General features: G+C 40.1%; 1 protein-coding gene across 1 annotated transcript; it reads right to left on the reverse strand.

Annotated features, from left to right (window-relative positions):
* Positions 1–3,460: 3,460 nt before the first annotated feature.
* LOC139731409 (ileal sodium/bile acid cotransporter-like) lies at positions 3,461–15,185 on the reverse strand. Its single transcript, XM_071642297.1, has 4 exons — positions 15,036–15,185; positions 5,716–5,909; positions 4,950–5,154; positions 3,461–3,925 (listed from the first exon to the last, which is right to left on the reverse strand). Exons 1-4 carry the CDS (start codon positions 15,183–15,185, stop codon positions 3,461–3,463), a joined length of 1,014 nt encoding a protein of 337 aa, XP_071498398.1.
* Positions 15,186–16,976: the final 1,791 nt, after the last annotated feature.

Below are 16,976 nucleotides of genomic sequence, written 5' to 3' on the forward strand. Positions count from 1 at the left end.
TCTTACAGCTATGCAAGCATATATTTTACACACTTTTATTTATCTTACATAAGAATACATGTGGTATAATAGATTTAGTTTCGTTGTGATACATTTATTACTGAAAAGGCAGAGTATGAATAAGTATGTAATGTAGACATACGCATAGACAAAGGTTCTGGAAAAAAAAGATATAGAAAAAAAATAGAAAAACAGAAGATAATGTTGTTAAAGGGGGAACCAAAAGTTAGCACAAGTGCTAGTCGAAAATGGTTCTCCCATTATAGCTACATGTATATTTAAGCTGCTTATTGCAAGGTCTACTCTTTTAAAGTAACTGTAATATAAAAGTAAATTAAACTAAACGCTGAATATTCTTTTCATCACTAAACTTCATTTAACAAGTGATTTTTTTAGGTTTCTTCGAAATGAAGATCTTGTTCTTTCCTCTTGAATATTTTTGGGCAAACTACTCCAAAACTTTGATCCGACAAAAGATATAGAAAATGTACCATGTGTCGTTTTACATTTCGGGAGTCTAAGCATGGAATGATCTTTTCCTCTAGTAAATTTTGAAATAAGAATGAAAATTACAATGAAAATTGCAAAGATTTTTAACAATTTTCGTTGTTGTTGTGAATGTTTACCACTAATTAACTTCGCTTCCAAAGTTTTGGCAAGCTTGTGACAAATGTGATAAAAAGGCTGGCCTCCAAGTCTAGCTTACGCGTACATTCGAGACTAGCCCCCCCCCCCCCCCCGGTTGTCTCGAATGGGTACGTTCATCGAACATACTCCGCTCAACGCACCCCTTCGAGACAAACGGTGGGGGGGGGGGGGGGCGGCATCTCCTACTCTGATAGTCCAACGAAGGCAGACATACTCAATCACCAGTTTGCCTCCGTCTTTACCAGTGAAGAGCCCACAAACAACATCAAAGACCTTGGGAAGCCATGTCCAATGAGCAAGATCATGACCATCAACCCTGCCGGTGTCTACAAGCTTTTGTCTGAACTGGAAACACACAAAGCGTCAGGTCCTGATAATATACCAACCAGACTCCTGAAAGTGTTGGCTCTGCAACTAACACCAGTCTTTACACTTCTGTACCAAACATCCCTAGATCAAGGAAAAATCCCTGATGACTGGAAAGAGGCAGACGTCACGCCGATTTGCAAAAAGGGTGACAGAAACAAAGCGGAGAACTACCGTCTTATCTCGCTAACTTCAGTCTCATGTAAAATTCTCGAGCACGTAATACACTCTGCTATCATGGACCATCTGGAAGACAACAACATTCTCTCTGATGCCCAGCATGGCTTTCGCAAACGTCGCTCATATGAGTCTCAGCTCATTTTTGCCATCCAGGGGCCCGTTTCATAAAACTTGTTATCAGTGACAACTGCCACATTTCTGTGACAAATTTGCTCTCAGCCAATCAGATGTAAGGATTTCAGTAGCTTGTCACATTTATGACAACTTGTCACTGATGACAAGTTTTGTGAAACGGCCCCCGGACTTCGCCAAAGGCATTAACGACAAAGAACAACATGTTGTCATTCTACTTGACTTCTCAAAAGCCTTTGATAAGGTGCCCCATGCCAGACTCCTTCACAAGTTGCATCATTATGGCATCAGTGACAACACCCACAATGGATTACCGACTTCCTTCACAACCGGAGCCAACAAGTAATCCTTGAAGGGTCAACATCAGGTACTGCCAAAGTCAACTCCGGCATACCGCAAGGTAGCGTGTTAGGCCCGTTCCTCTTTCTCCTCTTTATTTACGACCTGCCTGATAGTATGTCTCGCTTGGCTTCACCGTCAGGCTTTTCGCTAATGACTGCATGCTTTATGGAAGAATCAACTCAGAGGCCGACTCAAAACACCTGCAAGAGGATCTGGACGCCCTGCAAGAATGGGAGAGAGACTGGCTTATGGAATTCAACCCCCTCAAGTGCCAAGTCCTCACCATCACAAACAAGAGGAAACCTGTTGAGTGGTCCTACAGCATCCATGGCCAGATCCTGGCAAAAGCAGAAACAGCCAAATATCTTGGAATCCATCACAAGAACAACATGAACTAGACTCCCCACATAAAAGCTGTCACCAAGAAAGCAAGTAGCATCAGTGCATTCTCGCAACGAAACATCAGGCCTTGTCCTCGAAAGACCAAAATGTTGTGCTACTTGGCATTAGTTCGTCTTGGAATATGCCAGCACAGTTTGGGACCCCCATACTCAGGAAAATATCCAAAGGCTGGAAATGGTTCAACGTCGATATGCCCGCATCGTCATAGGGGACTATCATAGGACAAGTAGCGTGACAACGATGTTGCACCAACTCCAGTGGCCATCTCTTCAAGAACGCCGAGCTCAGCTCAAGATGCTGGGGATGTATCGCATCCTCTACCAACTCACAGACATCCCCATATCAATCTCTTGTCGGTAACAACATCAAACCGTGGACACTCTCAACAGCTTCAAGTACCCTTTGCAAGAACCCTACTCTACCAGAAATCATTCTTCCCCGACTCCATAAGGCTTTGGAACTCTCTGCCAGAAGCCCTCATCAAATATACCTCTGCTGACAGTTTCAGGCATGAGGTACAGAAACTCCAGCTCCGATAGAAGGGGAATGCTGTTTTTTTAGCTGCACTTAGTTATCATATAGTTGTTTTATATGGCACTGTACATACACCACACCAGACCCGCCAAACAGTGCGAAAATGCACCAGATGGTGGACTGCACTTACTCGGAAGAAGAAGGAGACGCCATAATGAGAACAGCGTCTCATAGCTATGTTCACCAGGGCGAGAATAGAATACGAAAGTGGGGGGGGGGGGGACAGGAAAATGTCTCATCTACATACGGCCCACTACGTTTCGGGCAAACGGGGCTGCCGTGGTCGCCGGGAACATGGTGTAAACGCAGTATTACTCAAACTGACGTCATTTGAGTTCAACGCTGTGTCCCCTATACTCCTATGAGAATGACCATTTAGAATGGAGCAATTTTCCTGATTTTCAAGGACGTTGCGGGAAATTCCTCCGGTGAAAAGGCGAAAAGCTCACTTGGAAATATGGCTCAGGGGACAATATAAAAAGACATAATAGAACAGTTACGACACACTTTAAAATTAGATCTAATACAAAATATGAACGCTAAAGCAGCACTACAATCTTGTTGGAGCGATAAGATATACGAATATACAAAGGGATTTACCTACTGGTATATTGTGTCCCTTTCTGCATATTGTTACCTTACAAACGTAATAAACATATTACAAGACCAACCATTTAGAGGGTACTGCCGTCCTATAAAAAAAAAAAGTTTCATTTTACGATTGACGGATCACTGTTTCGCCATGGTATAATTTCCAAGATGAGTACAAGACGTTGAGGAAGAACATCTAATAAAACGTGCATCAAATGATTTCAGGAAACAATTTTCTTTTTTTTTTTCTTTTTTAGCCATTGCCTTAAGTCTTCATCATGTGAAGGGAGTTGTTTCCGTGTGGTGACAAGTCGTCGTGTTCTTCAATGTCACTATCGGGTAACTTCTCGCCATTTTTTCGTTCTATGAGACACACCCCGAACTTGTAGATCAAGATGACAAGGAAAGAATCAACGTATATGAACACATTGTAGAGCGACGGATAGAAAAGCATGTCAAGAAAAAGAGGCGATTCGGCGAACGTGAGGACGGTCAGCGTCAGTGCCAGGGACACATTCTGCGAGCCGGTCTCGAAGGCAATGGTGCGACACTTGTTATGGGGCTGTCGGAGCACGACTGCGAGTCCGTAGCCGATGGCATAGCCAAGCAAGGGCAGGAAGGCTGCACAAATCCATAGCTCCCAGGTGGCCTCGTGAAAAAGACGTGGATTCAATAAAATGTTGATCACGAAGACAATCACTATGCAGGTAAATGCGGCAACAATGCCCATCTGCACAAAATACCAAAAGAAGAAAGACGGGAAACTTCGATAATGCTGCAAGTGCTAGAAATTGTAGAATTGAAAAATAATGTAGTTTTGTGCATAGTTGTAATTTTTCTTGCCAAAGGCTCTATTGTCGGTATTTATTCATACCACGATTGAGGACCCAACGAAGACATAGGTCAACCAACACGCATTTTTTTCGCCTTAAAATATATACCTATTAACAGCTTATATTTATATGCTCATCAAAGTCGGGTTAAAGTATAACTCGGTCAAACATTAACTTTAGTATAATGTATTTAAGTACGTCTTTACCAAAATCGCTGGAATCACCAAACCAAATGCGATTGAAAGCATTATATAGCACTGCCTGCTCCCTGAAATCATTCACCAACTTTACAAAGAATTGCTTAAGTTTTCGATCCAGAGTGAAGTTCAGGGAATATTGAGATTTATCACTTGAGGCAAATCTTTTTCATCAAGTTAATGGCAAAGTTCGACAGAGCAGATGTAAACGATTGCTATATTAGTAGTCTCTACACCAGTAGCGAGAAAGTCGGAAAAGGCGATATTCTGTCCGTTCTGTGTCTTTTTATGTAACCATAAAAATCGATCATTTAAAGTTTTCAAGTAGACAAGTTTTCATTTTCATCGAGCGGGAACACTCTTTGGTAAAGTATAGTTGTTATCATCAACATTCAAGCAGATTTTGTACACTTACACATTTTTTTTTTTTGTATCGAATTATTACATGAGCTTATCTGTAATTTTCTTGATGTGATAATCCTGTGTCGAGTGACTGCATATAGCTGCGTTTTGGGACTTTTAACAGTACATGTACTTTACACGCCCTTGCTCACAAGAGGGAGACGCTTAACAAGTCCATCAAGGAGAAAATCGAAAAATCGAAGCGAGCCGGACAAACTTTAAACTTATCAACGGTTGTACATAATAATAGGCACGTGGTTATATTGAAAGAGTATAAATGGCTATCAGTGTGTGTCTGCTGTATAGACTGGGATCGGCTCACCCTTGTCACCCATTTCATCCACTCCTTCTTCCACCAGCGCAAGAACACCCCGAATACGATTGGAATCAGTATGCTGATGAGGGTTGTGACAATAGTGATGTACGGGATGACGACCTTGTCGTCCGTCCACACACGTGTGTAAATGAAGAGGTTAAGGGGCATCATCCCTATCGCAACGGCGGTCGAGACTGTAGTCATGCAAACACTGAACAGAAAAAAGGGAGAGAAAATTTGCAGGAAATTACATAATTCTTGTCTGATAGTCTGTCTTGGAGTCAATCACCAATGATAAACTATGTGTGTGTGTGGGAGGGGGTGGTTATAGATTTACAAACTTCTCGCTTCATTGATGGCCTCATTTATCTGTAATTCTTTTTACGCTGATGATTGATGTCCATCTAAAGAGAGAGATTAAGAGATTTTCTTTTTTTTTAAATATCAAAAACATGAAATATGTAAAAATATATCAGAGTCCTTTTTTGTGATTTTTTGTATGCATCTATATATAACTGAACATACTGTGAAGATTATTGTATATGGTTCATTTTTCCATTCTTTGATAATTTTAATTCAATATATTATTTTTACTTAGTTTGGAAATGAAAACGATCTTTAATTCGCAGTAGAAGGGCCGTACGCCTGACCTTGGGATCTTTAGTTCACTCATAATCTTAATCCACTTATTCTATATGATTTTATCGTCCCAACACCAATAAAGACTTTTTATCTCACTTAGGGTCATTCGAATCAAATAAATGCGGCAAACCTAAGACAGACGTCTCCATCTGTCCAGTAAGTGAACACATTGGAAAGTGTTCCGCCGGGGCAGCATGCTAGCACAAGGAGGGAGATGGCGCCGGCCGCTTCAAGTTTTAGGGCCAGGCCGAGGCAGAAAGCAATGAGCGGCATAAGCACGAACTGGGACGTCATTCCGATGAAGAAGGCCACTGGACGCCGAAACTGTCACGTCAAGAACAACAGTAAAACTATTTATTTTACGAAATAATTTTATCACTGTATTCTGTGGGGAATATCAAAACGGCAACAAACTTACGGCTAGAACAAACAACAACTCCGCCACCAACAAACTCTCCCACAAAATAAAACATAACATTATTATCAAACGTATAGAGACAGTTCATAGTTTGCTATATCAACAGACATGGATACAAAGTTGATAATGTCTTCTAATGCTGTTTATGACTATCCTTGAGTGACATGACCACTTCGCTCTGGTATACAGCCAGTATTTACATCTTGCTGACATCTTCCAGGCAAGCTAATATCAATCTGTTAAATTCATTTGTTTATTTTTCCTGTTTGCATTGAGGCCATCAAACAGGTTTGGGGTGCAAAAGTGGTTAAGTGCAGGGCAAACTTCGCGATCAACGAAGCAAATACAGCCGAATTATTAACGACTGTATTACATGTTTTCCACGTGTATAGAAATATCTTCAGCGAGATTGGCTCTCATGTACATTGACCACGTGGCCTATACAGGGACATCCCACGAGACTGACATCCAGCCCACGGGTTCGTACAGCCCATCACGAGTCATAGGTCCTACAGACAATGAGTTCGCCACTAGGTAAAAACGGCCCACGACTTACAACACAAATGTGTCGGTCTCGTAGGCCTTGTTTCCTAGTGTCGAATTCATGGGCTGTATGACTCGTGGGCTGTATAACTCGTGGACTGTACGAATCATGTGTGTCGGTGTCATGACGTGCATCCGAATGTTGTAAGAAGTGGCAAGACCAACCTGCTTGTATCATCTTATACAGGAATGTCTTCATGAACATGGAAAACCTTTTTTAACGGTTCAAGGAAGATGCGTTAACCATTAGCTTGTGATGCTAATCAGCAATCGAAGTCACAAGACTTATTTTTGTTCCCCAGTGCACTGTACGGTAATGTCATGTCGAGTCGAGAGATTCTTTGTATGCAACGTCAATGAATGTGAGCCTCCAATAATCTGTTATTCCCCGGATACGTTATGGATACACTCCTATACAATCATGTGTTTTGTTCTTTGCCTTTCCTCAAGGCTTGAGAAACACTGAAGAGAACACTGGCGTGGCCAAGGGGGGGGGGCGATGGGGAGGGGGTCGCCCCCCTAAGATTTGGACCGGGGATTTGGGAGACGGAAAAAAAAAATTGCGTGGTGCATGTACATGAAGCGGGTCTCCCTTTCAACCTTTCATCAAGTAAGATCATACATTTTTCAATATTTCACTGATACCCCTTTCAGGTAATCGCGGTTCAATTATCCGCATCCAAATAATGCGGATGAAGTAATCAAAATCGCGTTCATATATCCCATGAAGTGCGCACTACTTTAACGAGCGACCGTTCATATAACGGTGCGAAAGACGGGAGTATTTGTCATGGTTACTGGGCACGCCTCTATAATGACGTAATGTTTCCGGTGATATACTCACGTGTATGCACAGCTCTCACTCAAGCTCAGCAATCAGCGGTTGTGCGGCGGGAAATCGAGTGACCTTTGACCGAACTGTGGAACGTTAGTGCGCATAAGTCGTAAAACGCGTTCATGTATTCTCGATCAACTCCTCATGCTGCAATAATGCGCATAATAGCAGCATCAAAATAATGCGCACTTTTTTACTCCTCTCCGTTCATGTAATCAAAATTTTACGACTTATTGCTCCTATATGCCCCAGTCACACAGTGCTTTGCGATGGGTTACGTCCGCCGCAGATAGATACGGATGAGTGAACGCAGGGGGACGCAGCGTGGACGCAGGCATCCGCAGGGACGTACGTAGACGTATCTGTCCGTAACTCATCCGTAAAGAAACGCACAATGACGGCGCCAAGCCTGCGAAATTTTGAAATGTTCAAAATTTCGCAGAGGGATTCTACGGATACATACTTACGCAAGTATCCGTAACCAAACGTAATTATCCGTAATTGAACGTAACTATCCGTAGCCTGGACGCAGACCATCCGCAAGAAATTTTACCTCCCGTCCGTTTGCGTTCGTTTACGTCCACCGTAAGTATCCGAAAGTAACCGCAAGTTAGCGTATCTCAACAGTTTCGTCCGCTTACGGATATTTGCGGACAGTTACGGATGCTGCGGAGGATTACGTCCTTCGACGTTTTCCGTTTTCCACTCGCATGGGAACACAGAGACTCGTGGGAAGCCACACAACTCGTGTTGCCAAGCTGCAGCGGATTTACCTGAAGGAATGCTACACACACAGTCGGAGCAGTGGAGAGGCAGAACCGCATGGTCAAATTATGACATTTCTCCCACAAAATGGTCATTTTAGGTGGCACCCATCGTACTCATGACATCGGTTGATCCTTGATGCTAAACTTTTTTTCTTGCACTCTTTGAGTGTATATCGTTTTCGAAAAGGCAATATTTTGGGTAGGGGATGGGGTGACAGCATTTCATTCACTTTTCTGGCCGGAAAAGGTGTGTGACAGCGATAACTATATAAAATTCTCTATGTCAATGATATGTCAAAATTCTCTATGTCAATGATATGTCAAATTCTTCAAACATCCTCTCTTTCTTATTATTTGCGGATGATAATAATGTGTTTTATCTGATTCTGATTCTGATCGATTGTTGATACTTTAAACGGTGAATTAACGAAGTTACTCCATTGGATAAGAGCGAACAAACTGTCAATAAATTTGCAAAAAACTGCAAAAAAAAAAAAAGAATGCATGCTGTTCAGTAATTCGCCGGAAAATTTACCGAGAAATATTTTCCTGGAAGACACGGTCATAGAAGAAGTCTCTTCCATCAAATTTCTAGGTTTGATTCTGGATAATAAACTTACCTGGGGTTTGCATATTGATTCTGTATGTCGTGTTATTTCAAGGAATATAGGTATTATAAACAAAGTTAAATTTTATCTTCCCAAAAATGTACTTTTTATGTTATATTCTACTTTGATACTACCTTACTTAAACTATGGTATACTCCCATGGGGAAACACTTTTTCTATTTTATATACAGACAGAATATTATTATTACAGAAAAAAAAAGCTCTTCGTATCATTTGTCACGAATCGTGGAGAAGTCATACTAATAATTTATTTCACGAAAATAATATTTTGAAAATTTTGACCTTTAACGTTTGCAATTAGGACAATTCATGTATAAACTCACTAACCATTCTCTCCCCCTTGTGTTTGATTCCATGTTCTTTAAGAATGAAACTATTCATGCATATCCAACCCGTCAATCCCATGAATATGATTTGCCTTTGACTAGGACGGTTTTTGCAAAATCTTTATTCTCCTTTTCTGGAACAAAATTCTGGAATTCTCTTGGCAATAATATAAAAGAAGCTTTAAGTTTTAATACATTTTCTTTAAAGTTAAAGAATTATTTAAATATTTCGTATGCAGCAAAATAATTCATTATTCTTTTTTTTTTACTTTTGATTTTCAAAATCGCTGCGTCGGTAACCTCACTACTCTTTGTTTATCAGCGAGCCCGTGCTTCTGTGCCTCCAGTGTCCTGGCTATGACACACAATTTCCCTCTCCTCTTCCCCCCCCCCTTCCACCTCGGACTTCCTACCTTCCTTACTATCTTTCTATCCTCTCATCAACCTTTCCTTATAAGAGAGCCGCTTTGTGTTTGTTAATGTGCGTTAGTATGTGTGCATGTATGTGTGTATTACTCTGTCTGTTTTTTTTTTGCTACCGTTTAGGGAAATTGTTGTTGTTGTTGTTGTTGTTTGCAATTACTTGTATATTATTTTTCTATATGAGGGGACTGCATTCTACAAGCCCTGCTTTTTAGCAGTCCCCTCCATTTCCAGCAATATTGTTCATGCATTCACAACAGTGACGTAACATTATTTGCATCTCTGTTGATAATTTACCTGTATCTCTTTTACAATGTTATTCTGTTCATCGCATTGGGGTACTGATTTCCTGACATCTGTGTATTCGAGTGTTTCATTTTGTTTGTTGGAAGTGAAATAAATCAACTTGAAAACTGAGAACGAATTTAGTATTTTCTCTATAGTCTTACCCACTTTACGCTCCATGAAATGTGTATTACATTTTTTGTATATAAAAGTACTTGGGTGTGGGAGGGGTATTTGAAAGTCTTGATGTCTTTTTTTCTCTGGAAATTTAATAAGCATTGTTTTATTATAAAAATCTCCTTAACATAACCCAATAAGTCATGCATATCGCTGCACAACGACAACGTAACCACAGTTTGTCTAGTCCATGACTGTGAGTAATAATTTTCTTACTCTAATGTTTAACTTATCGATCTATATTGTAGTATATTTGTGGTATGATTATGTTATGTATTCTTTACATTTATGAAGTTTATTCATATTTGAGTTGCACAAATAAAATTTAAACCTCAAGTTCAAAATTTCATATATCTTTTATCACTGTAAATCAAATTAAAGGATTACGAATTGTTTTCACAACTTGTACGTAATTCAATTTCAGTTTTCCCCAGTCATGCCAGTGTACAATGTAAGACAGTCCAATATGTGATAACCTTGCTGTCATAATACACTGACTAAGCAGGGATCGTCACAGAAAACAATACTGTCCATAATTATTTATAACAATCTATAACTATCCGTAACTATCTGAAAATATCCGCAACTCTCCGCAAGTGTTCAGAACTATTATGTGCCAATTCGAAAGAATATCCGCAAGTGGACGCAGGTATTCGCATCTGGTCGTATTTGTCGGCAAAGGATCCGCGGGAGTCCGCAGAGAAAATGACTTTTTTGGACGTAACGCCGGACGCAGAGCATTATGTGACTGGGGCTTATTATCCGCATCCACGATTACCTGAAATGGGTATTAAAGTGTGCACCAGATCGTTGAACTTCAATTAAAAAAATGCAAAATCTCTCGTGCTTGGGAGGGGGTGTCTCCCTCCCACCAGCGCGCCGGAACACTTCTGTTTTGTTTGTTGTTGTTTTTTGTTTGTTTTTTTGTTTGTTTGTTTTTGTTTTTGTTTTTGTTTTGTTTTGTTGTTTTTTTTTCTTGGGGGGGGGGGGGGGGGCAAAATCTCGACCGGGGCACATCAATGTGACAGTGCAAGATCCTCGGCGAGGGAGCGAAGCGACCGATCGGGGGGAGGGTGTGGGAGGGGGGATCCCCCTTCCACGGTAGGGATTTTTTTTTTTTTTTTTTTTTTTTTGGGGGGGGGGGTAAAAACAGAGTACAAAAGTCGCGTTTATAGAGCATTTAATTTCTAGGGAATTAAACATAGTGAGAAAAAAAGATCAGTGCGAAGGACTATGATTATAACATACGGGGGGTACATTATTATGTGAAGGTGTGAGATCCTCGGCAAGGGAGCGAAGCGACCGAGCTGGGGGAGCGTGTGGGAGGGGGTTATCCCCCTCCTACTGTAGGGCCTTCTTGTAAAAACAGAGTACAAAAGTCGCTTTTATAGAGCATTTAAAAGCAAATTTCTAGGGAATTAAACATAGCAAAAAAGAAATAGTACAAAGGACTATGATTATAACATACGGGGGTACATTTATGTGAGATCCTCGGCGAGAGAGAGAAGCGACCGAGCGGGGCAGGGGTGGGAGGGGGTTTACAAAAAAAAAGGACTTTTTGTAAAAACAGAGTATAAAAGTCGCGTTTATAGAGCATTTTAAATCAAATTACTAGGGAATTAAACAAACAAACAAAAATCACAGCGAAGGACTATGATCATAACTTATGGAAACTATTCATTTTACTTTAAAGGGGAAGGCTAGTAACTGATCAGTGGGAATCAGTGGAAATGCTGGGAGATGATTGTTCCAATCCTTATGGGATTCATTCAAGAGTTCATTGTATATCTATTGTTGTGTGAAAATGATTTGCTTCAGAACGGTCTCATATTCAAGTAATGTGCAGATTAATGCCCCGTCACTGACCAGGGACGCTAACCTGGAAGCATTAAACTGCACATTACTTGAATATGAGACCATTCTGAAGCAAATCATTTTCACACAACAATAGATATACAATGAACTCTTGAATGAATCCCATAAGGATTGGAACAATCATCTCCCAGCATTTCCACTGATTCCCACTGATCAGTTACTAGCCTTCCCCTTTAAGTACGGGCAGAGCGAGCGAGCCACTTTCATATTGCCATTCGTCTGAAATGTATTCATAAAAAGCTTAAACTTGATCACATTGTTCGAGCAATGAAAAATATTCTTGTATTGCTAGAAAGCATAGAAAATGGAAGGTTTACAAAAGGTATGTTTCAGGGGGCACACTGGAGGATGCGAGGCTACCATCTATAGGTACACTAGATTTACTCATGAGTAAATATTAGTGTATAGATAGATAATAATGTATATTATTAGTGTATTATGATTTTCAGTTATGAAATTGACAACTTTTAGACAAGAAAAGTGCCTTTATTGTTCATTTTGGTCTTAAAATAATTAATCAATTAGTTGTTACAGGGGGCACTGGGGGCAAAAATTCGTTTTGCCCCCGATAATTTCATGGGGGGGGGGGAGCAAGTGCCCCCTCTGTGCCCCTTTCCCTAGCCGTAGTACACTTCTTAGATTTTCAAAAAATTCTGAATAATTCTGAGTGCACAAGACTTATCACTTATATTACGAAAACTCAAAGTTCCCTCATGTCCAAGGTGAATATCCCCTTTTAATCAACCCTTTCCTCGCTCAGTTCCCCCGATCATTTTTTTTAAATAATTTCCCAAATATTCCATCAAATATGCGTACACGAGATTTCTCAATTTCAACTTTAAAAAGGCAAAAGCTCCTTTGAGCCTTGAACATAAACAGTTTTCCAAATATGCCACAAAATGTGTGCACCAAAACGTTTAACTGCAATCAGAAAATACAGAATCTCCTTCCACAGACTTGCTACACTTCTCTGATTGACAAATTTCCAGATAGTCCAACAAAACTGTGCGCCAGATTGTTGAATTGCAGTTCTAAAACTGAAAAAAAGCTCCCTTGAATATGGGAGAGGTATCTTGCCATCCTCCCATTGCTTGGTCCCCTCTGTAGACTAAGTGCACTTTGGGGAATGACAATTTCCGAATTTTCCACAAAAAGTGTGCTCCAGGGCCCCGTTTTATCAAAAGATAAAATCGATTTTAAATGTCCTTACCACACAGGTTGCTATAGACTTAGAGTTGAAATCAACTTTATAATCAATTTTAACTCTTCATAAAAAAGGGCCCAGATCGCTTTATTTCAATTCTAAAAACGCAAAAGCTCCATCGAGTGGGAGGGGGAATCCCCCTTTCACACTCTCCCCCTAAGCTCTACCTCACTAGACTTTGTACATATACAGAGATGATGCACATTCGGAAAGAGCTAAATTCCATGATTTTAGCATTTCAGTGGTAAAGTTCTATTTATTTCCATTATTATTTGGCGCTGGAAAAAAATTCTTAGTAAGTATTGCACCAAAAGTTTGCACCAGATACCTGAATTTCAGGTTTGAAAATGCAAAATCACCTTCGTGTGGAAGAAGAATGCCCCTTATCTACGCCCTCGTGTGCATGCTTTTTCTGTTTGATAGCTTATAACAGACAGCGTTCATGAATTAATACAACAAGTTCATTTAAATGATACCATTTTATATAGGCAAATTGTTCAATGATAATCTACATCAAAATGTTTTGCTACCTTAAACAAGTTGGACTGTTTCAAGGCGATAAAACACGGAAAAACATTGCATCAAATAATTGCACCATTTGAAACATCAAAACAAAAAAATTTCTCACCATGGGAGGGTAGACACCCCTCCCACACCCTCCCCTCCCCCCTCGCTCGCTCCGCTCGGTCGAGCTCGGTCGCGTTCATGATATTCAGTATAATAATTAAAACAAGAAGTTTACTTAAATAATACCATTTTATGGGCAAATCGTTGAATGATAATCTACATCAAAATATACTGCTACCTTAAACTTTAGTAAGTGGGACTGTTTCAAGTCGATAAAACAAGCAAAAGCATGCATCAAATTGCACCATTTGCAACATCAAAATGCAAAAAGTTCTCACCGTGGGAGGGGGATACCCCCACCCCCTCCCCTCCCCCCTCGCTCACTCCGCTCGCTCGAGCTCGGTCGCGTTCATGACATTCATTGTAAGAATTAATGCAAGATGATGCCATTTTATAGGCAAATTCTTCAATAATAATCTACATCAAAATATACTGCTACCTTAACAAGTGGGACTGTTTAAAGGCTATAAAACACGGAAAAACATACATCAAATTGCACCATTTGCAACATCAAAATGCAAAAAGTTCTTACCGTGGGAGGGGGACACCTCGCGCCTCCTCCCACACCCTTTCCTCCCCCCTCGCTCGCTCCGCTCGCTCGTGCTCGGTCGCGTTCATGACATTCAGTGTAAGAATTAATACAAGAAGTTTGTTTAAAATGATGCCATGTTATAGGCAAATTCTTCAATAATAATCTGCATCAAAATATACTACTACCTTAAACAAGTGGGACTGTTTAAAGGCGATAAAACACACAAAAACATACATCAAATTGCACCTTTTGCAACATCAAAATGCAAAGAGTTCTCACCGTGGGAGGGGGACACCCCCCTCCCCCTCCCACACCCTCCCCTCCCCCCTCGCTCGCTCCGCTCGCTCGGGCTCGGTCGCGTTCATGGTATTCATTGTAATAATTGATACAAGAAGTTTACTTAAATTATACCATTTTATGGGCAAATCGTTCCATAATAATCTACATCAAATTATACTGCTACCTTAAACAAGTAGGTGGGACTGTTTCAAGTCGACAAAACACACAAAAACATGCATCAAATTGAACTGTTTACAACACAAAAATACAAAAAGTTCTCACCGTGGGAGGAAGACACCCCCTCCCATACCGCCTCGCTCGCCCCCTCCCACTCCCTCCCACCCCCCCCCCCCCCCCCGATCAAGCTACGCCGGTGGAAGAGACTGCAAGCCGTAAAATGCTTAATTCACGTTCAATAGGTTATCTCATAAGATCTAGTGGTAAGTGGGTCATGGCTTAACCTGTTAATTATATTGTGTGTGAGAGTCTGTTTGTCATACGGGCTTGTGAACATTATAATACACACGCACCGTCTCCTTGAAAGATTTGACATCAATGGTTGCTCCCATAGAGACCATTAGCAAGGCCAAGATTAGAATGTGTATGACCTGAGTGGCTCGTTTAAGAGCAGGATTGACAGTCGGGATCGCTTCGATGGTATCGTTGAAACTGGAATTCATGGCTGAAGTCGAAAGCATAGTTGCCATTGTGCCATCGTATTCCGTGGTGAAGACAAGCTTTCCCGTCATCTTGACTATAGTTCCTGGGTAGAAAGTTCGTGACCATGGTTAGTAATCCTTCATAACTTTTTTTTCTTTTAAACAAAAAAGAGAGAATAGAACTAGAACCCATGTATACAGGCTTTAAACTTTCAAATACAACTAAAGAGCTATTCCACTGTTTTCCGTATAATCCTATGGGCAGTTCTGTACACAATCATGTGCGTATCCAACAGATAAAGGAAAATATTATTTTTCTATTATAGTCACCATGGTCATTATACTTCACACCAGAATGGGGGAGGGGTTATCAGCATATCATCATCATCTGAGTCATTAATGATAGGTCATACTTGATGTGATATGACATTTTAAAGTAATAGTGGGGGGCGCAAGGGATTTTTGGTTCAAATTTTTGCAAAAGCACCAAAATTTGGCACACATGTAGCCAAAACCTATATTATTTCGATTTTGGATGGGCGCCAAGAAGGGCGCCCTCTGGGGCGGCCATATTGGCAAAATCCAATATGGCCGCCATATAGGTTTAAAGGTCACTTGCATTTGAAAACATAAAAGGGTTAAAATCATTTAGAAAGTCAGCTTAAGAGGTTTTCTGGGTCAAGGAATTCGAATCTGAAGTTGATTTTATGGTCTGAAGTCAATTTTTCCTTATAAGGCCACCTTAAGGTAATTTAGGGGTTTATTATTATTATTATATAACAGTTTATTGAATAAAATGGCTTGCCTATGGTCAATATTCCAGGAATGCCAGCCTTAGTAATAGAATTGCAGTTGTCGACGGCTGAAAAAAAAAAGAAGTATTTTTTGTAAAGGGCGGCGTATTTGCAAAATCCAATATGGCTGCCACCTACGTTTAAAGGCCGGTATAACAATTAAAAACATTTTTAAAGTGTTACAATAATTTGAAAAGTCAGCTTTAGAGGTTTTATGGGTCAAGGAATTCGATTCTGAAGTTGTTTTTATAGTCTGATTTTCTTTGGTCATATTTGCGGAATTCAATATATTTGCATTTGCTTTAATGACAACCACAAGAGCTAGGTAGAATTATGGGTAATGCCCTTTCAAAGAGTTTTCAAGATTTCAATTCCATTCAATTCAATTCAATCATAGTCTATTTCCAATCAACGAAAATCAAAACATAGTACAAAGTATGCATGTCATGAAATAATATTGTTCAAACATTTGCAAAATATTCATGTAGTATACGAGATAGATTATATAACAACATATATATATATATATCATGGCTCGACACTAAGTATTTTGTTTAGTGGCCCGATGGGGCCACCAAAATCCTAAATTTCAAATTTTTGGTGGCCCGAGAGAAAAATTTGGTGTCCCGAAAAAAAAAACAACATTAAAAGTCCTTTTTTTTTAAAATGAGTCAAATATTTAAGTTTTATGATAGTGAGAATTAGAAGTTGGACATATCTACTCATAAATAAACTTCAACAAACTTGCAACACTCACTCTCAGGCACTCATTCAATCCTTTTCATCCATCCTTTAAACAGATTTAACTGCTAATTTCCGGCGCAAAAAGATACGAATTCATTGACATACTTTTCAAAAAATTTTGGTGGCCCGAGGCGGGCCACCAATTTTGCCCTTTCTTGAAATTTGGTGGCCCGACTTTCATTTTTGGTGGCCCCGGGCCACCGGGCCACCGTTAGTGTCGAGCCCTGTGTATATATATATATATATATATATATATATATATATATACAATAGT

The sequence above is a fragment of the Diadema antillarum genome, unplaced genomic scaffold (genome assembly GCF_040938485.1).
Source record: "Diadema antillarum isolate AM-2024a unplaced genomic scaffold, OU_Dant_1.0 seq00000369_RagTag, whole genome shotgun sequence".
Classification (NCBI taxonomy): Eukaryota; Metazoa; Echinodermata; class Echinoidea; order Diadematoida; family Diadematidae; genus Diadema; species Diadema antillarum.

Bases quoted from the DNA above. Each gene is read 5' to 3' on its own strand.
- LOC139731409 (XM_071642297.1), bottom strand. From the start codon at position 15,185: ATGAATTCCAGTTTCAACGATACCATCGAAGCGATCCCGACTGTCAAT. The intron at 5,910-15,035 runs GTGCGTGTGTAT...TTGACGTGACAG, and splicing joins TCAAATCTTTCAAGGAGACG to TTTCGGCGTCCAGTGGCCTT. The intron at 5,155-5,715 runs GTTTGCCGCATT...TTTTCTGTTCAG, and splicing joins GATGGAGACGTCTGTCTTAG to TGTTTGCATGACTACAGTCT.